General features: G+C 57.4%; 1 protein-coding gene across 4 annotated transcripts in view; it reads right to left on the bottom strand.

The window, feature by feature from the left end:
* TSPAN11 (tetraspanin 11) overlaps window positions 1-27,061 on the bottom strand; it is a 64,794-nt gene that overhangs the window by 11,730 nt on the left and 26,003 nt on the right. For 2 of the 4 annotated variants that reach the window (XM_024733447.1, XM_024733448.1), the window contains exons 2-4: window positions 25,963-26,057; window positions 15,040-15,231; window positions 441-515 (exon numbers count right to left, since the gene is read on the bottom strand). In XM_024733447.1, the coding sequence (XP_024589215.1) occupies window positions 441-515; window positions 15,040-15,231; window positions 25,963-26,057 (362 nt within the window). Of the gene's footprint in view, window positions 1-440; window positions 516-15,039; window positions 15,232-25,962; window positions 26,058-27,061 lie in introns of those variants that run through there. The other 2 variants (XM_024733450.1, XM_024733449.1) reach the window with 2 other exon arrangements.

Below are 27,061 nucleotides of genomic sequence, written 5' to 3' on the forward strand. Positions count from 1 at the left end.
CCCCCAAAAAAAGTTGTTCACGGCAGATTCAAGTTTTTCCTTTTAGAACTTTCTGGAATTTTTTTCCAAATATGTTTGATCTATGATTGGTTGAATCTGTGCACCCGGAACCCCTGAATATGGAGGGCTGTATCTGTTGATTTTCATTTTGAGGTGATATTAAAAATATTTACAATCGTTATCTTGAGGACATCCATCAGTCGTATGGGCGCTGGCGTGAAAGGACAGCGCAGTCATCTGTCTCTACCGGCCGAATATTACCCTTGAGTCACTGAGCACCCAGTGGGAGGGGACCTGACCGTGGCATCCTTGGCCAAGGCAGGCGGGCGAGGCCCAGGACCACCTGCATGTCGCTGCCTCCCCAGCCCCATGCACCCCTCCCCGTGCTGTCCCTCCTGGGGGAGCCGACGGGGAAAGTACGAGGAGGATGCTTCACTCACCCTCTGGTAGTACACGTGGGCCAGGACCCCCGCCACCAGCTCAACAAGGAAGATCGCCAGCAACAGGCAGAAATACTAGGAGCGAGGAGAGAAGGTGGTCACGGCCGGGTCAAGCCTGGGCAGGCAGCCGGCCCTTCAGGACCTCTGACAAATGCTTCCCCAAAGCTGAGGGGGGCTCCCATCACTCACAGCTTCTTCCTCCTCTTCCCAGCAGCCCTGGACGGGGGTCCGGACACCCGCCTCTCCCGGCTGCTGGCCTGGAGTTCCCCCCTCCACCCTTCATGCACCGGTCTGCTGTCAGTTCATTAATCCGTCCACCCACCCAATGTTTATTAAACACCTACTGTATGCCAGGTATCGTTAAGTAAGGCAATTATTGGCCTCAGTTATTGGTGGAAGGGACAGATAAATAAGTGCCTACAACGTTGTGTCATAAATGCTATTATGGGGCAGACCCTAGAAACTATAGGAGGCCCCAGGTTGGGGAGGGCAGTCAGAGAGGGCTTCCTGGAGGAGGTGGCACCTGAGTGGCATCTCTAAGGATGAGATGCCAGGTGAAGGAAGTGGGAAGCACATGCCAGGTGGAGGGGAGAGCGTGGGAAGCCTGGAGGGTGCAGAGAGCTCCGGGGGCGGGGGGGCTGCAGTTCAGGGAGCAGGGAGAGCCGGTGACGCTTAGCGTGTTGATGCTGGGGAACAGCAAAGCACAGATCCTGGGAAAGGCCCAGCCCTTCAAAGCCCTGCAGGGGCTCTAAAGTCCCCTCACCACCGCTCCGCACATGTGTCTTCCAGGCTGTGCACCCGGCTGTGACCGGCAGGAGGATGGGCCTGCATCCCTCTCCCACTCCCACCTGGTGTCACTGCTTGGTCCTGGGGTGCTCTTACAGGAGCCAAGGGGTCGGAAGTGCATGCCAGGCCCACGTGGCTGGGAGGGGACAGGGAGAGGGAGCTGAGGGAGGATGGAGATGAGGGCGGGGGAGAGGAAGAAGGGGAGGAAGAGGAGGGAGGTACTGTTGGCTGCAAGCGGGCCCTCTGGGGCCGCTCAGCCCCTCCCCCTGAGCACTGGCTGGTGCCGCCTCCTTCCCCCCAGGGCCGCCCACCTGGCTGGCCGCGCCAGGGCCGCAGCCCCTGGTCACTGGATCACTGGGTTCCAGGGAAGGCTCAGCCTGCGGGCGAGCTCTGAAACTTCAGGGCCTATCAGGTAGGGAAAGGAAGGAGGGCAGGAGGGGATACAGATGGAAGGAGACAGTGGCAGGGCGGGGATTGTGGGGCCAGTTGCGAGGGATGCCTGTCCATGGGTCTGCAGGCTTGGCCTGGACACCTCCCAGCCCACGGGGGAGCTGGCACAGAGAAGGAACTTTCCACCCAAGAGCCAGGCTTCCTTTCAAGTTAAGTGAATCCCGTGCCCCCCAACCATCTTACTGGGCCCCATCCCTCCCAGCATCAGAGCTGCCAGTGGTGTGGAAGCAGGGATGTGGGGAAGTATTCCCAGTCTCTGCAGGAGTGGAGACCGCCGGCCCTAATCATCTGTCGGGCCTGAGGCAAGAGCACAGTGGAGGTCCGTGGTCCCCTTCCCTCCAAGCCCAGGCTCAGCGCTGCACCAGGAGAGCCTGCGTGCCCGAGCTCTGTCCGCCCCCAACCAGGGGCACATGCCCCGTCTGCAGCTCCTCTGACACGGTGGCCCCTCCACTTCCCCTGCCCGCCCGGCACCGAGGCCGCTCTCCTCCCTACGAGCAGTGACCGCCAGTTGCTCCCCTGGCTTCCTGGGTGCGCGCCGCACGCCCACGACGGCCGCGCCGGGGGACGCGCCGCACGCCCACGCCGGCCGTGCCGGGGGAGGGCAGCGGGGGCCGAGGCTCCTCTCCATCACCCCTCCAGCTGCGGGTCACGTGGGAGGGTGGTCCTGGAGACGTGGCAGTGTCGCGCTGCTCTGGGGACGTTGCTGCCACAGGTGCTGTCGAAGCCAGGCTGGGGAAGAGGGTGGATGGGAACGGAGGGCGACCCAGCCACATCCTGACATGATGGCAGGCTAAATGAATACCTGCCAGCCCCTCAAAACTGTTCTGACGCTCAGCAGGCATCAAACAGACTACCCGACCTGCCGGAGGCGTCAGGAGGGGAAGGGCGGTCCCGAGAGGCTGTGACGCCCCCTCCCACCCAGGAGCTCCGGCCGGCCGTAAAGATGCCTCTGTGAGGGGGGTCAGGGCCAAGCTGGGCTCCGCAGGACGGAGGGCGGGTGCCAGGGACAGGACGGCTGGGTGATCGGTGGGCACAGGCACTGGTTCCAGGCAGTAGCTCCAGCGGCAGGAGGGCTGCAGGTGTGTGACTCACCTGCGCGTGGGAGGCCCTGAATCATAGCTCGGGGTGACAGTCCCCACTCCCTGAGATCCTGCCGCACTGGGATCCTGGAGGCATGGCTTCTGGAGCTGGCCGGCTGGAGCCTGGGCACCGGGGCCGGGCTGGAGGGCTCTGCCATGTGGCGCCCTGAGCTCTGACACGCCTCTCCTCTGCCCTCCGCCTTGCCCTCCACCAAGCCTCCCCTGACGCCCCGGGTCCAGCCAAATCATCTCCCCTCACGGTGCAGGGGGCTGTCTGAATGCAGGCCCAGCCCCCCACCTCCGCGCCTCTGCCCTGTCCCCCTGCCTGGAGTTCCACACACAGCTCAGCCACGGCCTCCACGAGCCCGCTCTCAGGTCCCAGCCACATGCCTGCAGCGCTTCACCCGCCTCGTGTCCCGACAAGAACTCCAGCTCTTCTCCTTCTCCCCTGGGCTAGACCCGGGGCCCACCCTGCCTGCCTTCTGCCCCTCATCCGCAGACGCGGGCGTGGGCGTGGCCTCCGCGGGGTGAGGGACGTAACTCCACCCACTGCTCCCAGGAGCCTGCTTCTGGTGCTACCGTGCTGTCTCTCCAGGATGACCATGAGCTTCTGGGGAACAGGCACCCTGTCTCAGGATCCTCCGGCTCTTCCGCAGGGCCCGGTGCGCAGCTGGGTCTAGATGCTCGGACAGCAGCCCTGGATTAAGATCTGCAAGTGCGCTTCTTACTAAGCGTGCCTGTGAGACGGGGGACTGGCCAGAGCTCGCAGCCCACGCCTGGGGGCAGCAGCTTAATCCTTTGCTGATCCGTGGGTGGCGCGGAATTGTTACTTCCATTTAATTTATACCAGTGGTTCTCCGCCTGGCACGATTTTGACCCCAGGGCACGTCTGGCAATGTCTGGAGCCATTTTTTGTTGTCATAAGTCGGGGAAGGAGTGCTACCGGCACCTAGTGGGTGCAGGCCGTGGGGACACGGCCAAGCCTCCCACCGTCACAGGGCAGGCCCCGTGGCAAAGACGATCTGGCCTAAATGTCAAGGCCAGTGCCAAGGCCGCCGAGAAACTCTGACTTACACATTTACCTTCAGGCTCTAAGGCGGATGCTGGGGCTTGATTTGCATATGTGCCCGTATGCACTATTGGAGACATGACAGAAAAGATCTCAGGAAGGTTCTGTGGTTCCTGAGAAGCCTGAAAGAACACGGACAGAAGCAGGTGAGGGGCTTTACCCTGTACCTGCCTTGGAGGGCGACTTTGGGGCAGGAAGTTGCTCACCCCGACTCAAGGAAGGATCAGGGAGGCCTACGAGGCTTCAGCTGTGGGCACGCTAGCACCCGGGGTGCAGAGAGAAAGCTGCTAGCCTGGCTGTGCCCTGGGGTCCCCGGGCAGGTCCCTGGGCAGAGGTGGGCTGTTGAAGTCTGTAGATAACGGTTGATTCTGGGAAGGCTGAAGAGGTTCTGGAGCGACAGTCCACCCCCTTTAAACTCGGTCTGGTGTGGGTTTGGAATTCTTGAACAAAAGTCAATAAAAAGTTCTCAGATCCCCTGTGAGTAATTTGGAGAAGTCATGTTTCAGTATAAGTCTGGACGTACTGGACCCTGAGCCCACCATTCCCAAGAGACCACCAGAATTCCTGGCCTGTGGCTTAGCAGGTGATAACCCAACTCAGGGGGTGCTGCCTTCTCAGGAACAGAGGAAAGGCAGGTCTTCTACAAGTGGGAGCAGTGGACAGCATCCCTTCCACCGAAATACTCCCGAAAGCCCCAAATCAGCCCTCCTGGGCAGAATCAGTGCCTTACCCACCTGGGTGCTCCCTGCATGGCCCTCCTCGTCCCAGTGCTCTGCGGGCGCCAGCATCACACACGTGTGTGGAGAGGCTGCAGCCTGGCCGAGGCCACGTGGCCGGCACATGGTTGCGTCTGGAACTGAACCCAGGGATTCTGGCTGCAGAGCTGTGTGCCCACACGCCGGATCACCCTGATGGCTGATGGGTGGGCTGGCTGAGCTCACAGCATGGCTGGGGGGCAGGGTTGGGTGGATGCCGGGTGTCAGGTGGGGACAAGAGACAGAGGGGAAACCCGGGCACAAGAGGGTCTCTCTCCGGCCCCCGTGCAGCCTCCAGCCCTCAGCACCAGCCAGGCAGGTTCCCCGGCCCCCAGCAAAGGGCCCTGTGCCTTCATGCCTGTGCTGGGGTCACAGCCGCAGCTCTAACGCCCACGTCTGTCCCCATCGCTTTACTCAGCCCGGCCTGACCGTCTGAGAGTCTGGGGGCCACACAGCTGGGCTACACCCCGAGAGGGCACACAGGGCTGCACCTTGGTCTCTGCGGGCCCTCCCGGTGTTCACTGCTCTGAGCACATCTGTGCTGTGCAGCTGACAGCCGTCAAGTGTGAGCTTGGTCAAGGCCTCCACAAAGCCCTCCTGGAGCCAAGAGGTCCTGACTGCGACCCTGTGGCCCTCACCCTTCTTTCTGACTCCCGTCTGACTCACGGGCCTCACGCCTGTCCCGCTCCTGGGAGTGTATAGGCTTTGATCCCCGTGTGCCCACCTGCTCTGCCCTGCCCCTGTGTACCGTGGGGCGAAAGGAGCCCACCCCATGCCAACACCCCCCTGACCCTCAAGCCCCCTCTGAGCTTTGCGAGCAGCCGGCCTCACACTCAGCCCCACCCCCAGTCCTTCCAGAATCGACCACCGGAATCCTGGTCGGATAGAAACCAGTAGTGAGAATTCCAAAGAAACCTCTTGTAGCCTCTGCCCCCAGAGCCCTCCATAAGGACACGTCACTTCGAAATACACCAGACTGGACCCCAGACACAGAAGGGACCAGCCTGGTAAGCACAGAACGGGACCCAAACATTCACCCCCACCCCTGTACCACCTACCAAAGTTTTTTTATTTCCCCCTTTATTTCTCTAATGGAACTGTTTGAACTGGAAGCAAAGTTGGATATTTTCTAAAGCTACAGATCCCAAACGAAGCTGAAACAGCCCAGGACTCTCTGAACCAAACCGACACTTTCTTTAATCAGAGGCTCTGCGGGACGCGTGCAGAAATGTTCCCCATTGTGACATTACGGTGATGAATTAGAAGGTGAGTCTTCAGATGGATTTACTCTGCATGGGGCCAAGCCGAGACATGGTTTCTGGGGCCCACAAGACCAGACAGCTTGGCCCAGCTGGTGCCATCCTTGAGGTAACTTTTAAGAACTTTATACCACTGGACTTCCGGAATTTCTCCACGGGATTGATTCTATCACAAAGAAGGGAGCTTGGCCGAAGCTCTTCTCCTCTGTCCGCTCTGCATTCTGCATGATTAGCGATGGAAACCAGGCTGTGTCCAGCAGGCGGGGCTGGGGCGGGGGGCGGGGGAGCCGGCCTACTCTCAGGGAGGTAGTGAGACAGGAGAGTCAGGCTGCAGCCGAGACTGAGTCACGGGGAGAAGACCAGCCTGCAGCCCCCCGCTTGGCTGTGTGAGCTGATCACAGCCGCGGGAGGGTCCGGGAGCTCGGAGCAGCCAGAGGCCGGACCGGAAAAGGCGGAGCCAGATGCTTAAACGGCAGTGACCTCAGGGCGCGTGATTTTCTGGTAATTAACCGCCGGCTGGAGGCTGTCAGGGCTCAGGGCGCAGCTGCCAGCCCGTTCGTGCAGAAAAGAGCCTTGGAGCCTTGAGCCATTCCAGTAACAAGATGTCACTGCTGGAAGGATGAAGGTGACCTCTATCCTCCTGGCCCAGCCCAGGGCTCCCGGCCCAGGCCGTCCAGCCACGGCGACTTCAGCTCTGGGCTGCTCTAAAGGATGCCAGGGTGTGCTCTGGCCCGTGTCTGATGCTAATACAGTATTGTGTGCTGGCCCAAGGGGCTGGGAGCGGAGAAGACGACCGGGGCTGGGGAGAGGAGAGCCGGTCCACAGAGGGAGGGGCAGTTGGGAGAGGGCAGAGGAGGGAGCAGATTGGCCGTGCGGAGGCAGGAGGCTTTCGAGGGACACATCTAGAGGATGCAGCTGAGGCCGTCCAATGCCCGAGCCAAAATGTTGGGGGTCCCAAGGTCATACTGTGGGGGTCACAGGAGGAGAACACATTTCCAGAACCACAAACCAAAGCCAGGCATCCACTGGATTTCGGGCTAGGACTGCTAAGAGTTCAGCTGTGTGGGCGGAGAGAGCAGGGTCCACAGCGGGTGGCAGCGCCTGGCTGGGGGCAGAGGAGCAGGCTCCCCTGGACGTAAGGGGCCTAGGGACTTGGGGGATGCCACCGCCTGATGGATTTGGGCTCGGGAGGGGGGAAGTCACCCACTGCTGCCTCCGGCGAGTCCCCTGAAAGGCCTGGGTGTTCCTTGGGGCTGACTTCTCACGGGCCCTGGAGAGATGTCATATAGCCTGCGGGCAGCTGTGCTCACGCCGGCACAGATGAGATTGTGCAAAGGGCTGGGGTAGCACGAAGCAGGTGGCAGGGACCCAAGGGTGGGATGGGTGCCGGGGTCCCCAGCAGTGGTCGTTCTAGGACAGAGTTGGCTACTGGGGGAAAGGGAGGCTGAGTAGGGTTTCTGCCGAGCCTGGAGGTTAGGAAAAGTCTGGGGGCTCAGAGAGGCTGGGGGCTCTGATCAAGCCAAACGGGAAGGTCAACCACCCGCACGGTCCTCTGTCCTTTCATACAGGTGTCTCGTATTCCCCACTAGCCTCCAAGCCAAGACAGGGTTTTAGTCCCTTCCGCGTCCTCTCCCCTGCCCACCCTGCCCGCCCTGCCTTGTGCCCAGAAGGGCAGGAAGTCTGGAATGTGCTGGAAATGCTTGTTGAGGCGGATGAATTAGGCAGGCCCATCAGCGTAACTTGGAGCGTGAGCTGCGGAAAACTGGAGAGGAGAAGGCGGAAGGTAGCTGGCTGTAAAAACCGCCCCTTGTGGAAGATTTGCTCCTACAAGCAGGCGGGGATCAGTTACATCGGCTGCAGCCCAGGAAAAGGTGGGTCTTGAGCCCTGAAGGGTGCGGGTCAGAGAAGAGAGTGATGTCACACAAGGCGCCCTGGCCTGGGAGTCTGGCCTCTGGGACAAGATGCTGTGTGACCCTGGGGGAGTCCCTCACCCTCTCTGGGCCGTCTGCATAAAATGTGGGGCTAAGATGGGAAGAATGTCTTGGTGCCGCAGCTGCATCGGTCTGTGCAGTCAGGACCAAGCCTCCTCTGTCCTGGCCTCCCGCCTCCCTGCAGGGACATCTAGAAGGACACCCGGATTCTCCCCCCACCCTTACTCACGGCTACTCCAATCTGCTTGGCTAGCGGGCCTCCCTCCCTCCCCCTGGGGCCAGCCTGTCCTCCGGATGCCACATTCTCTGCTCGCCACCACACCGTGGGTTGAGTGATACCCTTCGTAGGCGTGTACGCATGTCTCCCCAGAGCGGGAGTTGCTAAGGCTTCTGGACACAGGTGTAAAGCCACACACTCCCATCAGCTTCACTAAGAATAAAGATGACATCTCTCTGTTTCCTGCTCTTATGCTCCATTGATTCTAAGCACCCCTAAAGCCCCCGTGTGAAGTACGGTGAGATGGAAGAGGGCACCCCGTGTCCCAAGGCCAGTGCCGGGACCCGACATGAGAGCAGTATGTCCAGACAGCTGTCCAGCCACCGCTCCCGTCCTGGTCCCAGTGGCGGAGGGGGCCTGCAGCCCCGAGTCTGTGATGCGCTGCTACCACTGCCGAGAGGTTCGGATCAGCCGGCGCACTGACCTCACTGATAGGAAGGAAGGTGGGTCCCGCCCCCTGCCTGCACCCGTGGCTCATGCTGGCGGACAGGAGCTGAGGCCGGCTCTGCAGGGCCAAAGCAAAGCGGGGGAGGTGCCCACCTGCCCCCACCAGCCACGTCCTTCCAGGAGTCCCGTCAGAGTAGAGCGGCGACACTCACTGCTCTCAACCACCTTGCCAGCTGCCTACACGGGGGCCGGGAGGGCAGCCTCTCCTCTCCGGGTCAGCTCTCCCCAGCTGCCAGCCCTCGCCAGGCCTTCCTTGCTGGGCGCGTGCCTGTGGCATAGGGTTTGTTTTAACGTTAACGTAAAAAGGAGTGAAATGATACTGGGAAGGAAAAACGTCTGCATACACCCGGGGCCTCTAAATATCTGTTGAAGGACTATGTGCTGTCCAGATCTCCTGCTCTGAGGGTCTCCTCCGCTGAAGGGCTCAGTGGTCAGGGCACTGACTGTGCCCAGCTAGGTGACGGGGACCAGAGCACGTCCCCTCCCGGTGACGTGGTTAAACCCAGACTCTGCTGAGGAAAGGAAGCAGGAAGCCGAATGATGGAAAGGTAGAGGATACTCCCTCAATCAACTCCGGGGTTTGGGACGCAAATAGATGCTGTTTACCAACCATCCCTGCCCTCCTGCAACGCACCGTACAGACACAGGCGCCCACACACACGCTGTCTCTCCGAGGTCAGTCTGCTCCGAGACCTGCTCGGCCCCCACTGCGGGGTGATCACCCACTCACACATAGCTGAGTTAGACGCATCTCCAACCCAGCCGAAGCACTTCCTCGGTACACAGCCGACCCCTGCACCCCGCAGCGCCCTGCAGCCTGCCCTCCACTTCCCAGTGGACCAGGTGGCAGGCAGCTGGGTAACTTGTCCCCAATTCTCACCTCCCTGCTTCCCTTTTCACCTGGGATGCCAACGACGGGCCCCGAGTCACGAGAAGGTGCGTGCCCACTCCCTGTGATGGAGGTGTCCAGGAAAAGGGGACCATGCCTCCTGGGACAGCGGAAGGGCCTGGACCAAGCCGGGGTGAGGGCCACGTGACCTCAGGCAAGTCTGTTTCTCTGCGGCTGAGAAGAGGGTGGGGAGTTCACTCATCAGCCACCTGGCAGCCCTTTCTGCGCAGCCCCTGAACCAAGTAAGGCCAGCAAGAAGGAGGCTGAGGGGAAGGATCTGCGGGGCCTTGAGAGGAAGGGGCCACATCCACCAGGCAGCCGCGTGCAGCCCAGGGCCTCTCCCGCCTAGGTGCGCCAGGCGCCTGCTGGGAGAGCGGGCTGCGTGACTGCGGGGGCTCTCGTGCAGCATCTCCAGGACGGCTCTTGAGGTTATCTGTACCTGCTTCCCCAGGACCCTGGTGAGGGTCCTCCTGCCCACGCCAAGCGGATGAGGAGAGGCCCTCTCCTTCCGATGGGGCGGAGCTGGGGTTCCCCAGGCCTTGGCTGCAGGACCCATTCCTTTGACGCACGTGGGCAGTGACTCAAAGGTCAGAGTACCACCAACAGACGAGGATGTGACCAGCCGGCTGGGTGGCTGGTAGGGCCCTGGCAAAGTAACATGTGGGTGAGGAACCAGCCCGGGGAGGACACGGTCCAAGGCCTGGGCGAGGGGACCCGGGCACCCTCCACGCCGCCTGCATCCCCTGCCTCTACACAGTGTCCCAGCAAGTTGTGAGGACCCTGGGAGTCACGGGCCTAAGAATAACTCCGTTTATTTAAGCTTCTTCTCAAAGGAGCTGGTGACGGTGATGCAAGTACTAATTATAGCCACACTTTATGATCTTTATATAATGTGGTGACTCGTCTCCTAAGAGCTAAAATACTGCCTCGTTCCCCTCCGCACTCCTCGCCCCTGAATGGGGATGGGGATACCACGGTGGCCGGGCGTGGCCGGGTGACTTCCCAGAGGTCCCGGAGCAGGCCAGGCAGGATGCACTACGAACCGCTTTTCAGCCGCAGTCCTTCCTCCTTTGGTTATCCAAGTCTGGATGTATCTGATGGAAGTGTTGCAACTTGGGGGCCCCTCATTTTCAGAAACTGTTTCTACAACTCCCTCCTTTGAGTCCATCCCCTAAATAGAAAAGAACCCCTGACAAAGACCAGTGGAGCCTGAACCATCTATCCTAATCTTCATTTGGCTGAAGATACAAAAGTGTTCAGAGCCCATATTCCAAACGCTACAAATATCCCTTTCTTTGGATCAGGGTGACATCTGTGCTGGTCATCGGCCTTGGGCTGAGATGGCCTGAATTATCTGGCTCTCTCATGCAGCCTCGGCTAAAAAAGAAGATCTGGTGTGAATAATTTAAACCCTGTTCCCTTTCCCCCTTGCAGATTTCTGGCTCCGCGCTGGTCATCATTTCAGCACCGGCGAAGATGTGCTATTCCTGTCCCCGAAGAACATTTGCTTCTTGAGAAAGTGAGTCTGAGGGGCTGCAGATGTGCTGGGGGAGGGGCTCGGGCCAGGACGGACTCGGCCCGGGGCCCGAGGGAGCTGGACCGCCCTCACCAGGCAGGGAACTTTTGATGTCAAGCCCCTCCCTCCTCCTAATCCAAGGTGGACGCCCATCATTCAGATGCCTGGTCTTTCATCGTCCCCTTTCCTCTTTAGGGAGAGCTTTGTATAGAGCTACCCTCACTGCATTTGTCCATTTAGCTGATTAAAGATTTCAAAAGGAAGTTAGACACGAAGGGGGAAGAAAGAAACGAGACCAGGAAGGAAGAAGCTCCAGGAACCACAGAACACTTTTAGACTGACTTAAGTATCCCTTTTGCCTGTAAATGGGAGCATGGGTTTTAAAATTCCTACTTTGTGTTAACCCAAGAGAAGTCTTCCAGCCGTCTTCCTGGCTTAAACATTCGAATACTCAGTAATTCAGAGGCCAATGGGCCAGGGTGTGGGTTCCTCAGGACCCGCCCCCTCACCTGTGCTCTGTCCTTGGACCTGGTCTGTCTGGTTCTTTCAGGGGTCGGGCGGGGAAAAGCAAAGGAAGAAGATGCGAGGCTTCGAGGTTTGCTGTCTGTCAGCTCTCATCCCCACGCTGCTGGCGGTGGGTGGCTGTATGTGTGTGTCCACACACGCACTTTTTCCTGACCTCACTTTCAAGTTGGCGCCTCTCTGATGTGTCTGTTAGTGATGTCGGGGCAGAGAACTCACCAGTTCTGGGCGGGATAGAAGTGAACGTGGGCAGGAGGGTCAAGTGGGGCTGGGAAGAAGGACGGCATCTCACACCTGCCTGTCCAGCAGCCCCTGCGCCCCCCAGCCCTGCCTCCAGGCCCAGGGAGACAAGCAGGCCCACCTGTTTGTTGACCCTCTGAAGTTCAGAAGCCTGGAGCAAGAGGTGTGCTCCCGGCCCACAGGCCAGACCGAGCCCCTGGGCTTCCTAAGTCTTCGCACGGTCTCTGCCCGGCCCCGGGCACAGGGGTGGTCCCCAGGCCAAGTGACGGTCAGGCTGCGACTGCGGAGGCTGGAGACGTGTTTTCATAATGGCTTGGCCTGGATGGCGCGACATGTCTCGCGGATGGATCGTGTAGGAAGGGGAGGCTGGGCGGGCAGACAGCGGCCAATTACAGACCCCTCGGCTCTCCTCTGGTCTCCGAGACGCCAAGGGGAAAAGAGCTTATGGTTTGACAGCCTCCAAAAAGGCCACTGACGCTGAGTGCCCCCATTAACATCTGGGTGACCCCCACTCTCCCCGGGGTCCTGCAGCCCCTTGGATGGAGTGTTGGACTCGATGGCCCTTGGGTTCCCTTCTAGCCTGGATGAGTTCTGACCATGCACAGTTATTTCTGCACTATAATGAGGGCAAGGGCTTCTAGGGTTCCACCCCACCCCGTCTCCTGCCCTGGGGCCTAGCTGGGCCCCGCGGGAGTCACTCTTGCACCCCCAGACTTCTGAGGACAGCTGCTCTGCGCAGGTGTCCACAGACTCGGGAGACGGTGTCTCTGCACTCGCTGTCCCGCTCGGCTTCCCTCCATCACGCTTGGGCTCCCCAGGTGACGCGGAGGTGATTCTAACAGCAGCATCACTAGGCAGCCGCGGCCCTCGCTGGCCCCGTGTCTCCCAGGCCAGCTTTCTCACCTGGGGGTGAATGGCACCTTCTAGAGGCTGTGCTGAGCGGCGGGTGGGAGCAGGGGCCCGGGGACGGCCACCCGCCAGCAGTGTGACCCAGACCTGATGGCTTAACCTCTCTAACCCCACCTTCCTCGCCTCCAAAACATGGGGCTGGCATGAGGATCAAAGGAACTAAGACGCCTGAGCGTTTAGAAGGGCCTGGCACACAGAGGTTACGACGCTTGTGACTCTGCAGGGCTGCTTTTAGAGGAAGGGGGCGCTCCGTGATCCAAGCCCATTGTGTTCTAATTGCACCCCGGTGGAAAGCAGGGGGCTGTCTCCCAGGCTGCAGGGGACCACGGGCCACAGGACTCCTTTAGAACCAAGAGGGAGGGCTCTGGGTGGGAAGGAGGGCCGGCAGCTTGCCTCCCAGGCCAGAGGGCTCAGCCCGAGACCAGAGGCCAAGGCGAAGGCCCTGCTTCCCGCAAGACCAGGGCTGAGCAGGGCAAAGGGGGTCACGGATGATGCAGGGGACGGGCTCTCTCTGGGCCCAGGAGCCCCGGTCCCTGTAAGCCTCAGTCCCAGAGGGCTGGACCTCTCTGCCCCTCACCACCAGCTATACCACAGGCCCGGTCCCTTAGTCATGTCTCGTGTCCTCATCCAGCTCACACGGGTCCGATCAAGGGTGCCAGCAGGCTCACCAGGACTCAGGAGTTGGGGACGGTTGGCAGGGACAGGCTGGCTCAGGGCACCCCTGTCCCACGGCTGGAAGGACAGCTCAAGTCAAAGCCACAGTCTGGTGGCTGGTCCCCGTGGGCCTTCACCCCCCCACCATCCACGCGGCCCGCACCCTGCTCTGGGCGACCCTCAGCAGAGCTAAGGACTTTTGCTAGGCAGGGGAGGGCTGTCCCGCTGAGCCTGGGCGCAGGTGCTGCTGCCTCCAGAGCGAAAAGCTAGGTCACGGCTGGCGCAAGAGGCGGCGGGGCTCGGACCCTCCTCTCTCTGGTCAGACGCGGGGGGCCGAGGCTGCCACGTCAGTGATGGGCACGGGAAGCGGGGCAGGGAGGGCATAGCCCTCAAGGCTTCTTCCTGCAGCCTTTTCAGGCTCAGGCTGATTGACTCCAGCCCCGGCCCTTCCTTTCTGAGTCCAGATGTTTTGTAGCCTACCCTGACCGCACTGGGCTTGTCGCTGGGGAGATGAAGGGGGAGATGCCACCCGGGCCCCAGGGAGCCTGCCCTGGCAACAGGTGCCCAGGAGGGAGGGAGGGTCTGGGAGTCCTGAGCGGGACTCCGGCTTCTGCCCCCTCGAGTGCAGCCCTTCCTTTCCTGACACTTGGAGCCAGAGGTGGGGTGCAGGTGTCCTCTCAGCTTTCCAGGGGGGCATCCAACACGGAGCCTGTGCTGCCCACCTCACCCATGAAACACCTGCCCAAACGATCACACCTGAGTCTGATCGAGCTTCTACACCCAACTACGAGAACATCATCAGCAAGGCATCAGAAAGCCCAGACTGGGAGAGAGTAAAGCACAAATGACCTGGTTCCTTCAACAGGTAAATTGCAAGGAAAAAAAACAGAGAGAGATTGATGGGGAGCTTAGAGACCAGAAGTGACTTGGGAGACAAATCAACCAACTCTAACACACAGACCTTACAAATTTAGATTCTGATTCAAATAAACTGCAAAAAAAAAAAAAAAAAAAAAAAAACTTTTGGGGAAATTGTTAACTTGCACCCCAAGTTAACTCTTTTGACATTAATGCTATGCCAAACAAGTATAATAAGGAAGGCTCTCAGGACCCTCCTAAAGCAACGTCTATATCAAGCATCAGAAAAATCTGCCATTACCTGATTGGTAAGTAGATAGTCATAAAGGAGATCTGATTACATAATTAATCAAGGGGATGTAGCTGAGGGTGGAAGCTTATGGGTCAATTGGGGAAATTTGGAATTGCCTGGTTATTTCATGATATCAAGGAATGACTGTTAATTGTTTTTAGGTGTGATAATGGTCTTGTCATTACCTCTTCTAAAAAAAGCATCCTTACGTCTTTGAGGTACACCCTGAAATTTTTACAGGTGACATGATATCTGGGGTCTTGGGTGGGGCGGGGAGCGGGGGAGGGTACAGATGGACAGGATTGGCTCTGAGATGGTGGCAGTGAGTCTGGGTGATGACCTGGAGCTTCATTGTAACATTCTTTTCATTTTTGCCTATTTTTGAAAATCACCATGATAAAATCTGGACAGAGGAAGAGGAGGAAGGGGGGAGGAGGAGAAAAAGGGGAGGAGCAGTGCTGCCGCCACCTCCAAGGTGCCCTCCTGGCTTAGGTCCCAAGCACCTGGAGACCATGGCAGCCTTCCCGAGGCCTCCAAGACCAAGGCCAGTGTCACTGGGTGGGGCTCTCAGAGCGGAGCCTGGTCAGGGGGCCAGGCTCTCAGAAGCCCGGGGCAGGTGGCCCTCCCTCTACCCACGGCGCTGGGCAGGGCCGGGCAGACACTCACCGCAGAGAGGCAGCTCCTGTCCTCGCGGATGACGGCACCGAAGCCCAGGAAGCCGGTCACCATGACGAGCGTGCCTGCGAAGATGAGGATGTAGGCGGACGCGGCAAAGGTGCTGGAGGCCAGGACGCCGAGGTAGCCGCTCTTCTCCACCAGGGTCCAGACGCCCACGGCCATGACCGCGGCACCCCCCATCTGCGGGACACCGGGTCTGAGCACCCAACGCCTACGAGGCCCTTCTCGTGCATCATCTCATTTGGTCCTTTGAGAAGCCTGTGGGAAGTGTCTGGCTGCCCATTTTGTAGATGGGGAAACAGAGGCTTACCCATGGTCGAGGGGAGAGGCAGGGACAGAGTTTGGGTCCAGGTCTGACTCCCGGTCCTGTGCTTCCCACCACGATGCCTGTGCGTCGCCGTCATGAGGCAGGGACACTCCAGTTGTGGGGACCCCCTCCCGCCGTCCCCGCCCCCAACCCCGAGCGCTCCTCCCCGGCTTGCATCCCTGGCGGGCCACTTTCACAAGCCCCCTTCTCATCGCCTGTGGGGGAAGCGCGACTGGGCTTCTCATCTCTGCTCTACAGACAGAGGACGAGGCCAACAGAGGAAGGGGAGCTGCCCGAGGGCCGCCTCTGTGGGGCGACACAGGGCAGGGCCAGCCCCAGCTCAGAGCCCAGGTCTGCAGCTCAGCCGAGCTGCCCCCTCAAAGGAAGGGACACACGCTCCACAGGCTGGAGTCGCTCTGGGACGGCAGGACACTGAGCGGGGGGCTGACCGTCTGATCTTTGCTGACCGTCTGATCCCTTTCGGCCCTGATCCCCCTTAGCACCTCTAGCGGGTAAGGGAACCAGGTGGAAGGACGTCGCACGGCTCCAAATGGGATCCACCTCCTTTGATTCCACGGCACGTACATTTTTCCTCCCGTTTTAACATCTCCAAACAGACACATCTTATGGTTGATGGCATCTTACAACCACGCTTGGCCGCACTCTTGCCTTGCGGTACAGAAAACAATGGTGTATCTTACAAGTGATGGTATCTTAGGCTGGATGAAATCCTGGACTACAACAGGCTTTCTAATTCTCAGAAGCGTGGGCTACCTCTGGCCACATAACCTCCAGGACCAGTGAGGAATTTCCTCCGTCTGGGTCAACAGGATTGTGTCAAGTGAGGGTTTCCAGCAAAATATTCTGCATATAATCTTTCTGCCCCTACAGCATGCCCGGGAGGCTTGAGAGAGGGTCTCAGCTGTGCATAACTGGCTGTGTGACCTAAAGATGGTCCCTTAACCTCTCTGGGCCTCAGTTTCTTCATCTCTCAAACAAGGTGGACGTGTTAGGCCAGTGGTTCCCAACCTATAACCACCAAGGGCCCCTTTGATTACTTTTTCCCACGGGTCTTACGTTTTGAAGGGTTTCTGCCTATCAAACACAGTGCATTAAGTAATAGTTCATTTCTCATTTTTTATTAATCAAAGGCACGTGGTAGTACCAAGAAGAGATTCTGAGCGGCATGAAATAGTCAACGTGACCACACTGAGTGTATCTAACTTTTGACGCGTGTAGTGTCTTTACAGAAATAGGCACGTCATCCATTAGGCTTGTCAACCCCACAGGCTTAGCATCGGATCTGGAACCACCAAAGGGGTACGTGTGGACAGCACTGGGGACACCTAATCTGCTGGGGGACATGGAACCCACTGAGAATCTGATAAAAAGCTTGGGATGCTTTGCCCAGAGAAACGTCATCCACGTAAAATAATGCGCTCAGCTTCGGGGGCTGAGGCCTCATCTTGCATCTCACAATGACCCCGGTGTAGACGTCTCTGGGGCCCCCCAACCTTGCACCCTCTAAGGCAGTGCTTCTCTGCCGGGCCGCACCACCACCCAGAGACCTCCGCACATCACCAAGGTGACTGGATCTGTGGGGGTGGGATCAGGCCTGGATCCTTTACTAAGTTCCCAGGTGGTTCCAGTTGAGAACCACCGTGTAGTTTCCTAGTCAACAGGGGTCAGTCCTGTCCCCTCCCCCAGCAGGGTCCCAAGAACATCCTCCCCTGAGGCCGTGGCCTGGAGGCCCTTGGCCCAGCTCAGGACTGCCCCTCCCGCCACTTCCCTGTCTGCGTCAGGGTGTTTGCCTTTTTTTTTTTTTTTTTTTTTTTTTTTTTTAGCGGTACGCGGGCCTCTCACTGTTGTGGCCTCTCCCATTGCGGAGCACAGGCTCCGGACGCGCAGGCTCAGCGGCCATGGCTCATGGGCCCAGCCGCTCCGCGGCACGTGGGATCCTCCCGGACCGAGGCACGAACCTGTGTCCCCTGCATCGGCAGGCGGACTCTCAACCACTGCGCCACGAGGGAAGCCCAGGGTGTTTGCTTTGACAGGAGCTTTGGGGGAGAAGGGGGGTGACGAGGGGCAGTATTTTCAGTCCAAATGGAGGAAAGTTAAATTACGCAAGAAAGGAAGAAACTATGTGCTCCCAGGGGAGGGAGGGGTGCTGTAAGCAATGCAGCCACGGATAAGCACACTGACCCCCTAAGAGAGGAGCGTGTCCCGGTCACAGAAACGGCTGGGATCTGCAAAGCAGGCAGGGCTGCAGCTCAGCCAGGGTGGCAGCAGGGCCCTCGCCCACAGGGGAGGGTCTGGGCGGACACACCGTCCTGATTAAGGTCTGGAAAGCAACAAATTCACACTGGTCCTGATGTGCAGAAGAAATCAGGAGGCGAGTCCGAGTCAGTGGGGCCCCCAGACCTCCCCTGGGGTGTCACATAGCGTCTGCTGGGGACACCCAATGGGATTTGCCATCTGGGGCAAGAGAGTTTCAAGTCCTTCAGGGAGTGTCCTGCTTGGGACCCGGCTGGCTCTTTAGAAAACGATCTTTCCTGTGGACAGGAGAAGTCAAAGCTGCCCAACGTCGGCACGGATCGCCAGAGGGCGTCTTGGGAGGGAAGGGGTCAGTGGGCTTGGGTCCCAGCCCTGGCCGTGCCCCTGACTAAGTGTGTGACTGTGCAGACATTTCACCTCTGGAAGCCTCAGTTTCTTCATCTGTAAAATGGCCGGATGACAAGCTCGGAGGTCTTCCGCATGGGTGACATGTCCCCACGGCCATCTGCCAATACAGATGCTCGTGGCTTTCGTCAAGCGGTTCAGAGATGCCGGGTCAGCAGAAAGAGCGGTGGAAGAGGCCCTGCGGAAGACCAACTGGGGCCGGAGCCAAATGACCCTGCTGAGCTCTGCACCGGCCATTTGCATAGAGTTGACTCAACAGTATCTGGCTCCTGACAGAAACTGGGTTGGATTTCTTTGGAATATTAAGTACATTTTTCAAAACCATAGCCTGTAGCCAGTCAGGCAGAAAGCCCTGCAGAGGGTGAAGCTGGCCTTCTTACCAACCAGGACATGGGCAGGCCGGGAGGGGCGGGCAGGTCACCCAGGCCGTGTAATTTTAGGAACGGCCCATTTATAGAGAAGAAACATGGCCAAAAAGTTTCCTGTCAGACCCAGGGGAAAGCAGGAGGGGTGCAAAAGTCATTGCAGGGTTTTCCTCTCCTCGTCAGCAGCTGAATGGCTTCTGGGCTGGGGTTGGGGAGGGGACCGGCCGGTGCAGCAGGCCCAGGACGCTGGGGCTGCCAACACGGGAGGACCCCGGGGCAGGAGTGCTCTCTGTCCGCAGTGCCGGGGCGGGAGGGGGCGGAGGTCGCACAGGTGGTGGTGCAGTCCACTCCCCTAAGTGTTTGCTGGGGGCCTCCAGGTGCCAAGCACCACCTGGACTGGGAAGGACCGGGGGCTGGATGAGTGTTCACCCAGTTAGAGCCACCCCTGTCCTCCGCGCCCCCCCCCAGTCTCATCAACGGCACCACCACGGCCCAGATCAGGACCCCCGTGGTCGCCACTCTGGACTTCTCACTCTCTTGCAGGGACAGCAAGGGCCAGTCTCCTCATCACACGGGCACATCTCATGGGACTTACTGAGGGTCGGGGCTGGGAGGGGACTCACATCACCTGTTCTCTTCCACACGCAGCTCAGAACCCGGAGGGATGCTGCCTGGCGCTGTCCCCGCCCCCCTCCCAGCAAATCAGCCTGTCCGCCCTACTCGTCCCCGCCTGCACAGGTTTCTGCAGTTACAGGCGTCGCGGCGTGTTTGCTGCACTCGGTACTTCGTCTGCCTCCCCCTCTGGATTCTTGGTTAAACCTCACTCATCTTAGCATCTGCGCAGAGCCCTCCACGTGTGACAGATACCCCGTAACTCCCCACGGAAGCAGGAGGGACAGAGGAAGGGGGCAGAGGAAAGAGTCAGGTCTAACCCTTTTATATTCCGGATGAAGAAACTGAGGCCCAGAGAACAGTGACTTTTCCAAGGACCCGTGACCGGCCGGGAGCCTAGAACTCAAGAAATCTGATGTCCACTTCATGCCCTCTTCACCCACTGGGCTGCGGGCACTCCCAGGCAAGCTGAGGGGTGTCTGGGCCGCAGCGGCGACGGCTCAGCGTGGCCGCCACAGGCTTCCTCCTGGACCGGTCTCCCCACCGTGGCCCTGGGCAGACCAGATGTGCATTCCCCCCGAGTAGGGGCCTGTCCCCCAGCAGAAGCTGAAGCACAGAGAGGCAGGATGCCCGGACACCACGGGGTCCTGCGACTTCACAGCACCTTAAGAAGGGACGCAGCAGAAACGCCAGCCACGGGGCCCCTCAGCTGTCCTTCCTCAGATGGTCTGTCCCAGGAGGTGGGCAGAGGCCACCATCAGTGGGATGGGGATGAACAGAGTGAAGGCTTCTCCCCTCGGCAGGGGGGTGAGCTGAGGCTATTCCCCACCAGGCCCTCCCCGGGGACCCTGGAGGGATGCTCTCAAGCCACTTCGCTGCCCTGGTCGGGCGAGTCCTGCGTCACCGCTGCCTCCTGTCTTGGTCCGTGTCCCCCTAAGGGACCCCAGGGATCCCCTGGAGTCTGAGCCCCACTGGCCCCTGAGGGAGGTGCTGACACTGCAGCCAGCGCCCCAGGCAGGACAGAGCTTCCGGAGGCAAGGCAACCCCAGGCAAGGGAGCCGCTGCTTCCCTGGCTCTCCCACAGCCTGCGTAGCTCCTGGGAGGTTGGAAAAGTTTTGATTATTAACACTGCCAAGGAGCTAATTAAAATAATACATTAGAGAACAACATTGCAGGGGTGATGGGAGCTGTAGGGACCCGTGTAGGAAATGGGAGGGGGAGGTAAAGCATTTCCTAGGCGGCTGCATAGGAAGCTTGGGTCACGCTTTCTATTTTAGGGTCATGAAAGCTCTGGCATTTTTGGTTCCTGACCCAGAGCTGTATCCAAGGGAGCCGCCCCTGCCCAGTGAGATGGTCATGTTCAACTCTGCATTAGGCGAACTGCATGGTGGGGGTGGGGTGGGAGTCAGGGGCAGGGTGATGGTGAAAGATGGGGGGCAGGCATAGGCTGAGTAGGGGGTAGGGGTCCAGAGGTGGGGCAGAGCTTAGATACAGGATGCGGGCGTGTATTGCGATGCTGTACTTCAGTTCTGCTTATAATCTCCATGCGCTGTGTGTCTGAACTGTCCACACCATCAAAACGTCCTAATCCAGGTTCAACCCTGACTCCTGGAGACATTTTGGAGTCCAAGTAGGCATCAGAGTGGGGGGTCTAAGGCTGTGGTTACGAGTCAGTGGTCTATGGAGATGGGAAGGGCAGCAGACGCAGAGTCAGAAAACCCAGACTTGACCTAGAACTCTGCCAGTCATCTCAGCTGAAGTTTTATCATCTACAGAATGGGAGTGAAGATAATGACAGAGTGCTCGTAGAATCATTTTGGATTGTAAGGTGGTTTATAACCCTCACACAGTGCTATGGTGGCAGCTGGTGGAGACTTGGTTTAAAGTCTCACCGAGACCTTGCACTGCATGACCGGCACCTGAATCCTGCCCACCTGGGGGTGGAAGGGGTGCTGTTTCCCCCCATCTCACTGCTCTGGGTGTTTCAAACTTTGGGATGTAACCATTTAGGGCTGTGACCTAAACTCGGTGTGTGGTAACCTGTGCTAAAAAACAAAACAAAACAAAACCACCACGCTATAGAGGAGAAAGCATCGGAGGGCACTGCACACGGTAAGGGTAAGCTTAGCCTCGTGAATGGTGCTTCACGAGCAATTCTTATGCTTCCATGAATTTCTTATATGGGTCACGTGATCCCCAAAGCCGCCGAGCCAGAGCTATGGACGTAGGAAGCGGTTAGAGATGAGGTGTGCCCCTCAGTCTAATCATGATAGCATAGCTATGCGTAACAGCTAAGCACCAGGTAGGTGTGTGCCAGACGCTGTGCGAAATGTTTCCCTCAATATTCATCTTTAATTCTTACAGGTGCTGATATTCCCGTTTAACGTAGGAAAAACGTGAAGCTCAGTGAGATTAAGTGATCTGCCTAATGTTTTAGTCTGCTCAAGGTTGCCCTAATAAAACGCCATAGCAGAGCTTAAACAACAGAAATTTATTTCTATTTCTCACGGTTCTGGAGGCTGGAAGTCCTCCAAATAAGGTGCTGGCTGATTCAGTTTTGGTGAGGACCTTCTTTGCTTACAGACGACGGCTGTCTCCTCACTGTGTCCTCATGGCCTTTCCTCTGGGCAGGCTTAGAGAGACAGCTCTCTTCCTCTACGTGTAAGGCCGATCCCATCGGATTAGGACCTCACCCTTGTGACTTCATTTAACCTTAATTACCTTCTCAACGCCCTGTCTCCAAATACAGTCACATTGAGGGTTAGGGCTTCAATCCCTATGGGTCACAGTTCAGTCCGCAGCACCTAATCTTCCATGGCAAATAGACAATGGGGTCCCAATTTGAGCCTGAACTTGAGCCCAAGTTTTCCCGGCACCCGGGACACTGGGAAAACGCAGGACTCAGAGCTGGAGGCAGCAGGTAACGTCAGAGCTGACGGCCAGGCACACCGGCTTAGGGGTCAGAGAGAGGGGCCCCCAGCTCCGGGGCTTCGGGCAGACTGCTTCCACCTTGGTAACACAGGGCTCTCGCAGAGCCGCTCACAGCCTCGGGGCGCTGGGAGGATGCGCGTGGACGCACAGCCCAGGGAAGGCCTACAACAGAAGCTCCGTGGATGCTGGGAGCTTTGTCCACGGACGGATTCCAAGCGTCCACAACAGGGCTTGGCACTTAGCACGTGCTTAATAAATGCCATGGAATAGATTTTCCATTATCACTGACCAGAGTACCTGGATGTTAGCACCAGCTTTCCTTATCACCACGACAAGACCTTGGGCAGGATTCTGAACTGGGTGTACCTGCTCCCTGTCTGTAACATGAGGGTAACAGTGATACAGCCGCCAGGGCTGACCTGCGGATCACAGGGGATAATCCACGGAAGGTCATTATCCAGCAGTACCTCTCAGATGCTAGGCATCGTAACCCCGGTCTCTCCTGGTTTAGACAGGGTAAACGGGGACACTGCGGACCCTGGACGCACCCCTGATATCTGGGACTCCCGCATCTCTCTCTTGCCTGAATTCTCAGCCCCCATGCTCTCCCTGGGATTCTCACCCAGTCCCGTGGCTGCAACCACCATGGGGGTGGAGACGATGCCCATCTGAGACCCAGACCCCTGACCTGACTTCTCTCACTGGGCACCTCTGCTCAGACGGTCTCCTGGCAACTCAAACGCACCACGCCAACGTCTGACCTCGCCATCTGACCCCACGCTGCTTGCCCTCCTGGGCTCCTGCTGCGGGGATGGACTTACGTATCCTAGACACCTCTGCCCTCTCAACAGCACCTGATTAATGACCAAATCTTGTCAATTTTGCTTCCTAAAACCCTTGACTCTCCCCAAGTATTTGATGCTCGCTGTCACCCCCTCGATGCAGGTCACCACCATCTGTTGTCCTGATCAGGGCAAAGCCTAGAAGGGATGTCCACAGTGGTCATTTCTGGGTAGACAGTATTATGGGTTGAACTGTGTCCCCAGGAAGATTTGTTAAAGTCCTAACCCCAGTACCTGTGAATGTGACCTTATTTGGAAATAGGATCTTTGCAGATGTAAGTAATTAGGGTATAGTCATTAGGATGGGCCCTAATCCTGTATGAGTGGGTCCTTACAAGAAGAAAATACTGTGTAAGGACAGAGACACACAGGAAGGACAGCACGTGATGACTGAGGCAGGGCCTGGAAAGATGCAGTCGAAAGCCAAGGACTCCACGATGCCCGCCCCCACCAGGCGCTTGCAAGAGGCAAGGAAGGTCCTACCTAGAGTCTCAGAGGGAGCACGGCCCTGCTGACACTCATTTCGGACTTGACTTTGGCCTCCAGAGCTGTGAGACAATCAATTTCTGTTGTCTTAAGCAACTCAATTTATGCTCCTTTGTTACAGCCCCCCAGGAGCCTAATACCCTGAGATATGGGCCATTTTTTTCCTTACTTATAGTTTTTAGTATTTTATCGATTATTAGTGGATACATAAGACTTTATGAGCTGGAAAAGCACACTTATTACAGTAAGTCCCCGACATATAAACCTTCCAGGTGCAAGCTTTCAAAGATGCAAACGTGCATCTGGTTCCAGCAAAGGAACCAGAACCTGCGCCGTCAGCGTCAGGCGTGAGTGACACTGCAGCTTCCTCCGTCTCCTGTTGCTGGCGACCCTTCAGCTCTACCACCTCCCACCTCCTCTCCCTCCTCCAGTCAGTAACTCTTCCTGCCTGTTCACTCGATGGCAGCCCCCGTGTGCCAGCTGTTGTACTGGTGCTACTGTACTTTTCAAGGTACTGTACCGTAAGATTAAAAATGTTTTCTTTATTTTCTGTGTTTGTTTTTTATGTATTACTTGTGTGAAAAGTGTTATAAACCTATCACAATACAGTACTATAGAGCGGATTGTGTTGGGCACCTAGGCTAACTCTGTTGGACTTACGAAAAAACTGGACTTATGAATGCAGTCTCGGAACGGAACTCGTTCGTATGTAAGGGACTTACTGTATTTTTAAAAAAAATCCTCACTCAGCGAGAATCTTAAACACCCCACCGGATTTCTCTCTGAGAATCGAAACTATCTACGCCCACACAATGACCTGATCATATCACTGTGGCTTTATTATTCCACTGTCTTCGTCCACACAACTTCCCTGTTCCAGGAAACGCTCGCCCAGGAAGGGAAAAGTCGCAAATAAAACAAGTTCATTGTTCGTTTCAGGAACTTTGCATAAAGCATTTAAGCAAACGGCAGATTGTTTAACTTCTGAATAGATGGCATTGTGTGTCCCCTCTCCAAGACGCTTCTAAACCCTTGCCTTGCTGTATGTACCAATCCTTAACTACTATACCATGATCCTTCCCAGTATTAAGCAATTTCATTAATCTTAGTGGAAGACTCCGGAAAGGCCCAGCTTTGCCTCTGCCTCTCTGAGAGGCTTCCGAGAGCGCATCCTTTGCCATGGCAACAAGGAGACTCAGCCCTGCCTTACGAGCAGGTTGACCTGCTGGCTTTTTCGGGCCTTCTACAGCTAATATACCCAAAAGACTGCATTTATTGAATGCCTTCTGTGTGCAGAGATGGAATTAAGCGTTTCACATACACCATTTCAGGGGACACGGGTTCGAGCCCCGGTCCGGGAAGATCCCACATGCCGCGGAGCAACTAAACCCGTGCGCCACAACTACTGAGCCTGCTCTCTAGAGCCCGTGAGCCACGACTGCTGAGCCCGCAAACCACAGCTACTGAAGCCCGCGCGCCTAGAGCCCGTGCTCCGCAGCAAGAGAAGCCACCGCGATGAGAAGCCCGCGTACCGCAACGAAGAGTAACCCACGCTCGCCGCGACTAGAGAAAGCCCGCACGCACCAACGAAGACCCGACGCGGCCATAAATAATTAATTAATAAAAAAATAAAAGATAAACTGAGGCACATTAAAAATGTTAAGTTGATTTGAACAAAACTCGATTTGAATCAGACAGCATCCCATCTAGCGGATGCAAAAACGCTTGCCGCGACTAGAGAAAGCCCGCACGCACCAACGAAGACCCGACACGGCCATAAATAATTAATTAATAAAAAATAAAAGATAAACTGAGGCACATTAAAAATGTTAAGTTGATTTGAACAAAACTCGATTTGAATCAGACAGCATCCCATCTAGCGGATGCAAAGGAGCTCCGAGAGCCACATACAGAACGAAAGACTTCTAGGCAGAAGGGCTGGGAACAAGGAAGTTATAGTAGGCAAAACAGCGGGTTGGTCATTGCCAAATAGCTTTCGTTTAACTGGAGACACAGGCTCAGCCAGCGTAGGTGAGTTGCCTACGGCACAGCCTGTCTGCTGACGGCAACGCCTGCACCATTAGCCCCCTTCCGCCTGTCCAGACACATTCCAGTGTCTGGCTCTTTTGGGACCTGGTGGTATTCTGCTACAATTATCCGGATAATTGCCTCAAGTGGACAGACTCCTTTCTTCCTGGATGACCTATAGCCCGGGTGGTTTCCCCGGCGGGGAGTCGCTACAGAGACCATTCCCAATGCACAGACGCAGCCCTGGGCCCCCCAGGACTTATGTTTCTCTGCCTCGGGCCTGGAGAATGCGAATCATGAAAGGCAAATGGGCTTCGGAGGAAAACAAGCAGTATTTGAGGCCGTCATATTTCCCACCAGGCACTGGAGCCGCAAGTTAGCAGGGGAGGGAGAGCCAGACCTTGCGGACTGAGGCCGGGACGCAAGCTCATTGCGATGCCCGGTTGCTGTGCTGTACGGACTCCACGCCAACCTGCAAGCCGAGTCTTAGGTTCCCCCTCAGTAGCAAATGTACACGTTTGCTTTCAAGTAGGCAGAATTAGCCCATGGGTGGTCTTTGATTTGGAAAAAATCAGCTCCAGAGCGATGACTCACAAAAAGCAAAGACGGCTTGACTCACGCGGTGCTGGAGAAGCGGGTGGCACGTGCCGGGTTCACTTACCCAGAAGAAGAAGTTAAAGACAGCGAGTAAATACTTCAAGTAGACGGTCAGCCAGTCGTCCTGATCGACCTTGTAATGGGCCATGGTTGCTGGGCCTGCAAAGAAGACACACGTGTGACCAGGGATCCACGGAGGCGGCCTCGCCCGCCCAGAGCCAGGCGAGGTTCCCTTCAAAGGGCATCCTAGCCTGTCTGGCCAGGGACTCTCAGACTGGGGGTGTGCAGCCCCAAGCAAAGAGTAGAGAAACGCCAAGGTCATTGGACACAAAATGGAGGTGAACCACGCAGAATTTTCTAGTGCTGTGGATCTTGGTTTGGCCCTTTTGATGCAGGACTAACCTGCAAGTCTTCCTACAGACTTTGCACTGTGCTGTGTTCTTATTCTCCCCCCGTCTTAGCAGGATGGCAGGACACAAGTTCACCTGTCCTGCACACACACACACACACACACACACACACACTCGGCGTGCCTGCCTTGCGGTGGAATCCTGTATCATTCGAACAGGACCTCTGCATGCGCAGGTGAGGCACGAGCCCCAAATCAGAGCATCTGTGCTGGAAAGGACCTCGATGATCCCCAGGCCACCCCAGCACCTCGACTTTCCGAAGGAGGAAGCAGGTCGGTAGACCGAGTGGTTTGGCAGTAGGATGACAAGATCTGGAGTCTGGCTCCCTGGGTTTAAACCCTGATCTGTCACAAGGTATGTGAGAATGTGGGTAGTTACGTAACCTCTCGTCCTCGTGTCCTCCTCTGTACTGGAGAGAATAATGATGCCCACGTGGCAGGGTTGTCTTGCGGATGAAATGGGATGATCTACGTGAGGTGTTGACCACAGTCCCCGGCACGGAGTAAGTGCTCTGTACTGTCGGCTATTAATATTACATGTGGCAAGCCCTAAAATTCCTAGCCTTTGCCCCAGAACCATGCTCCTTCCCCTTGTCCCGATGCCCACTGGTGGGCTCTCTGGGAACCGTGGCGTCAGTGGGATGAGAAGATGGGGGTTCGTGTGCCCGGTGATCCTGTTTGCATCTAAATCCCAAAGCAGCCTCCGAGATCTCTCCTCGGGCTTCTCTCATTCCCTGGGCTCCCACACACACAC

This window comes from Neophocaena asiaeorientalis, unplaced genomic scaffold (genome assembly GCF_003031525.2).
Source record: "Neophocaena asiaeorientalis asiaeorientalis breed wild unplaced genomic scaffold, Neophocaena_asiaeorientalis_V1.1 scaffold150, whole genome shotgun sequence".
Lineage (NCBI taxonomy): Eukaryota > Metazoa > Chordata > Mammalia > Artiodactyla > Phocoenidae > Neophocaena > Neophocaena asiaeorientalis.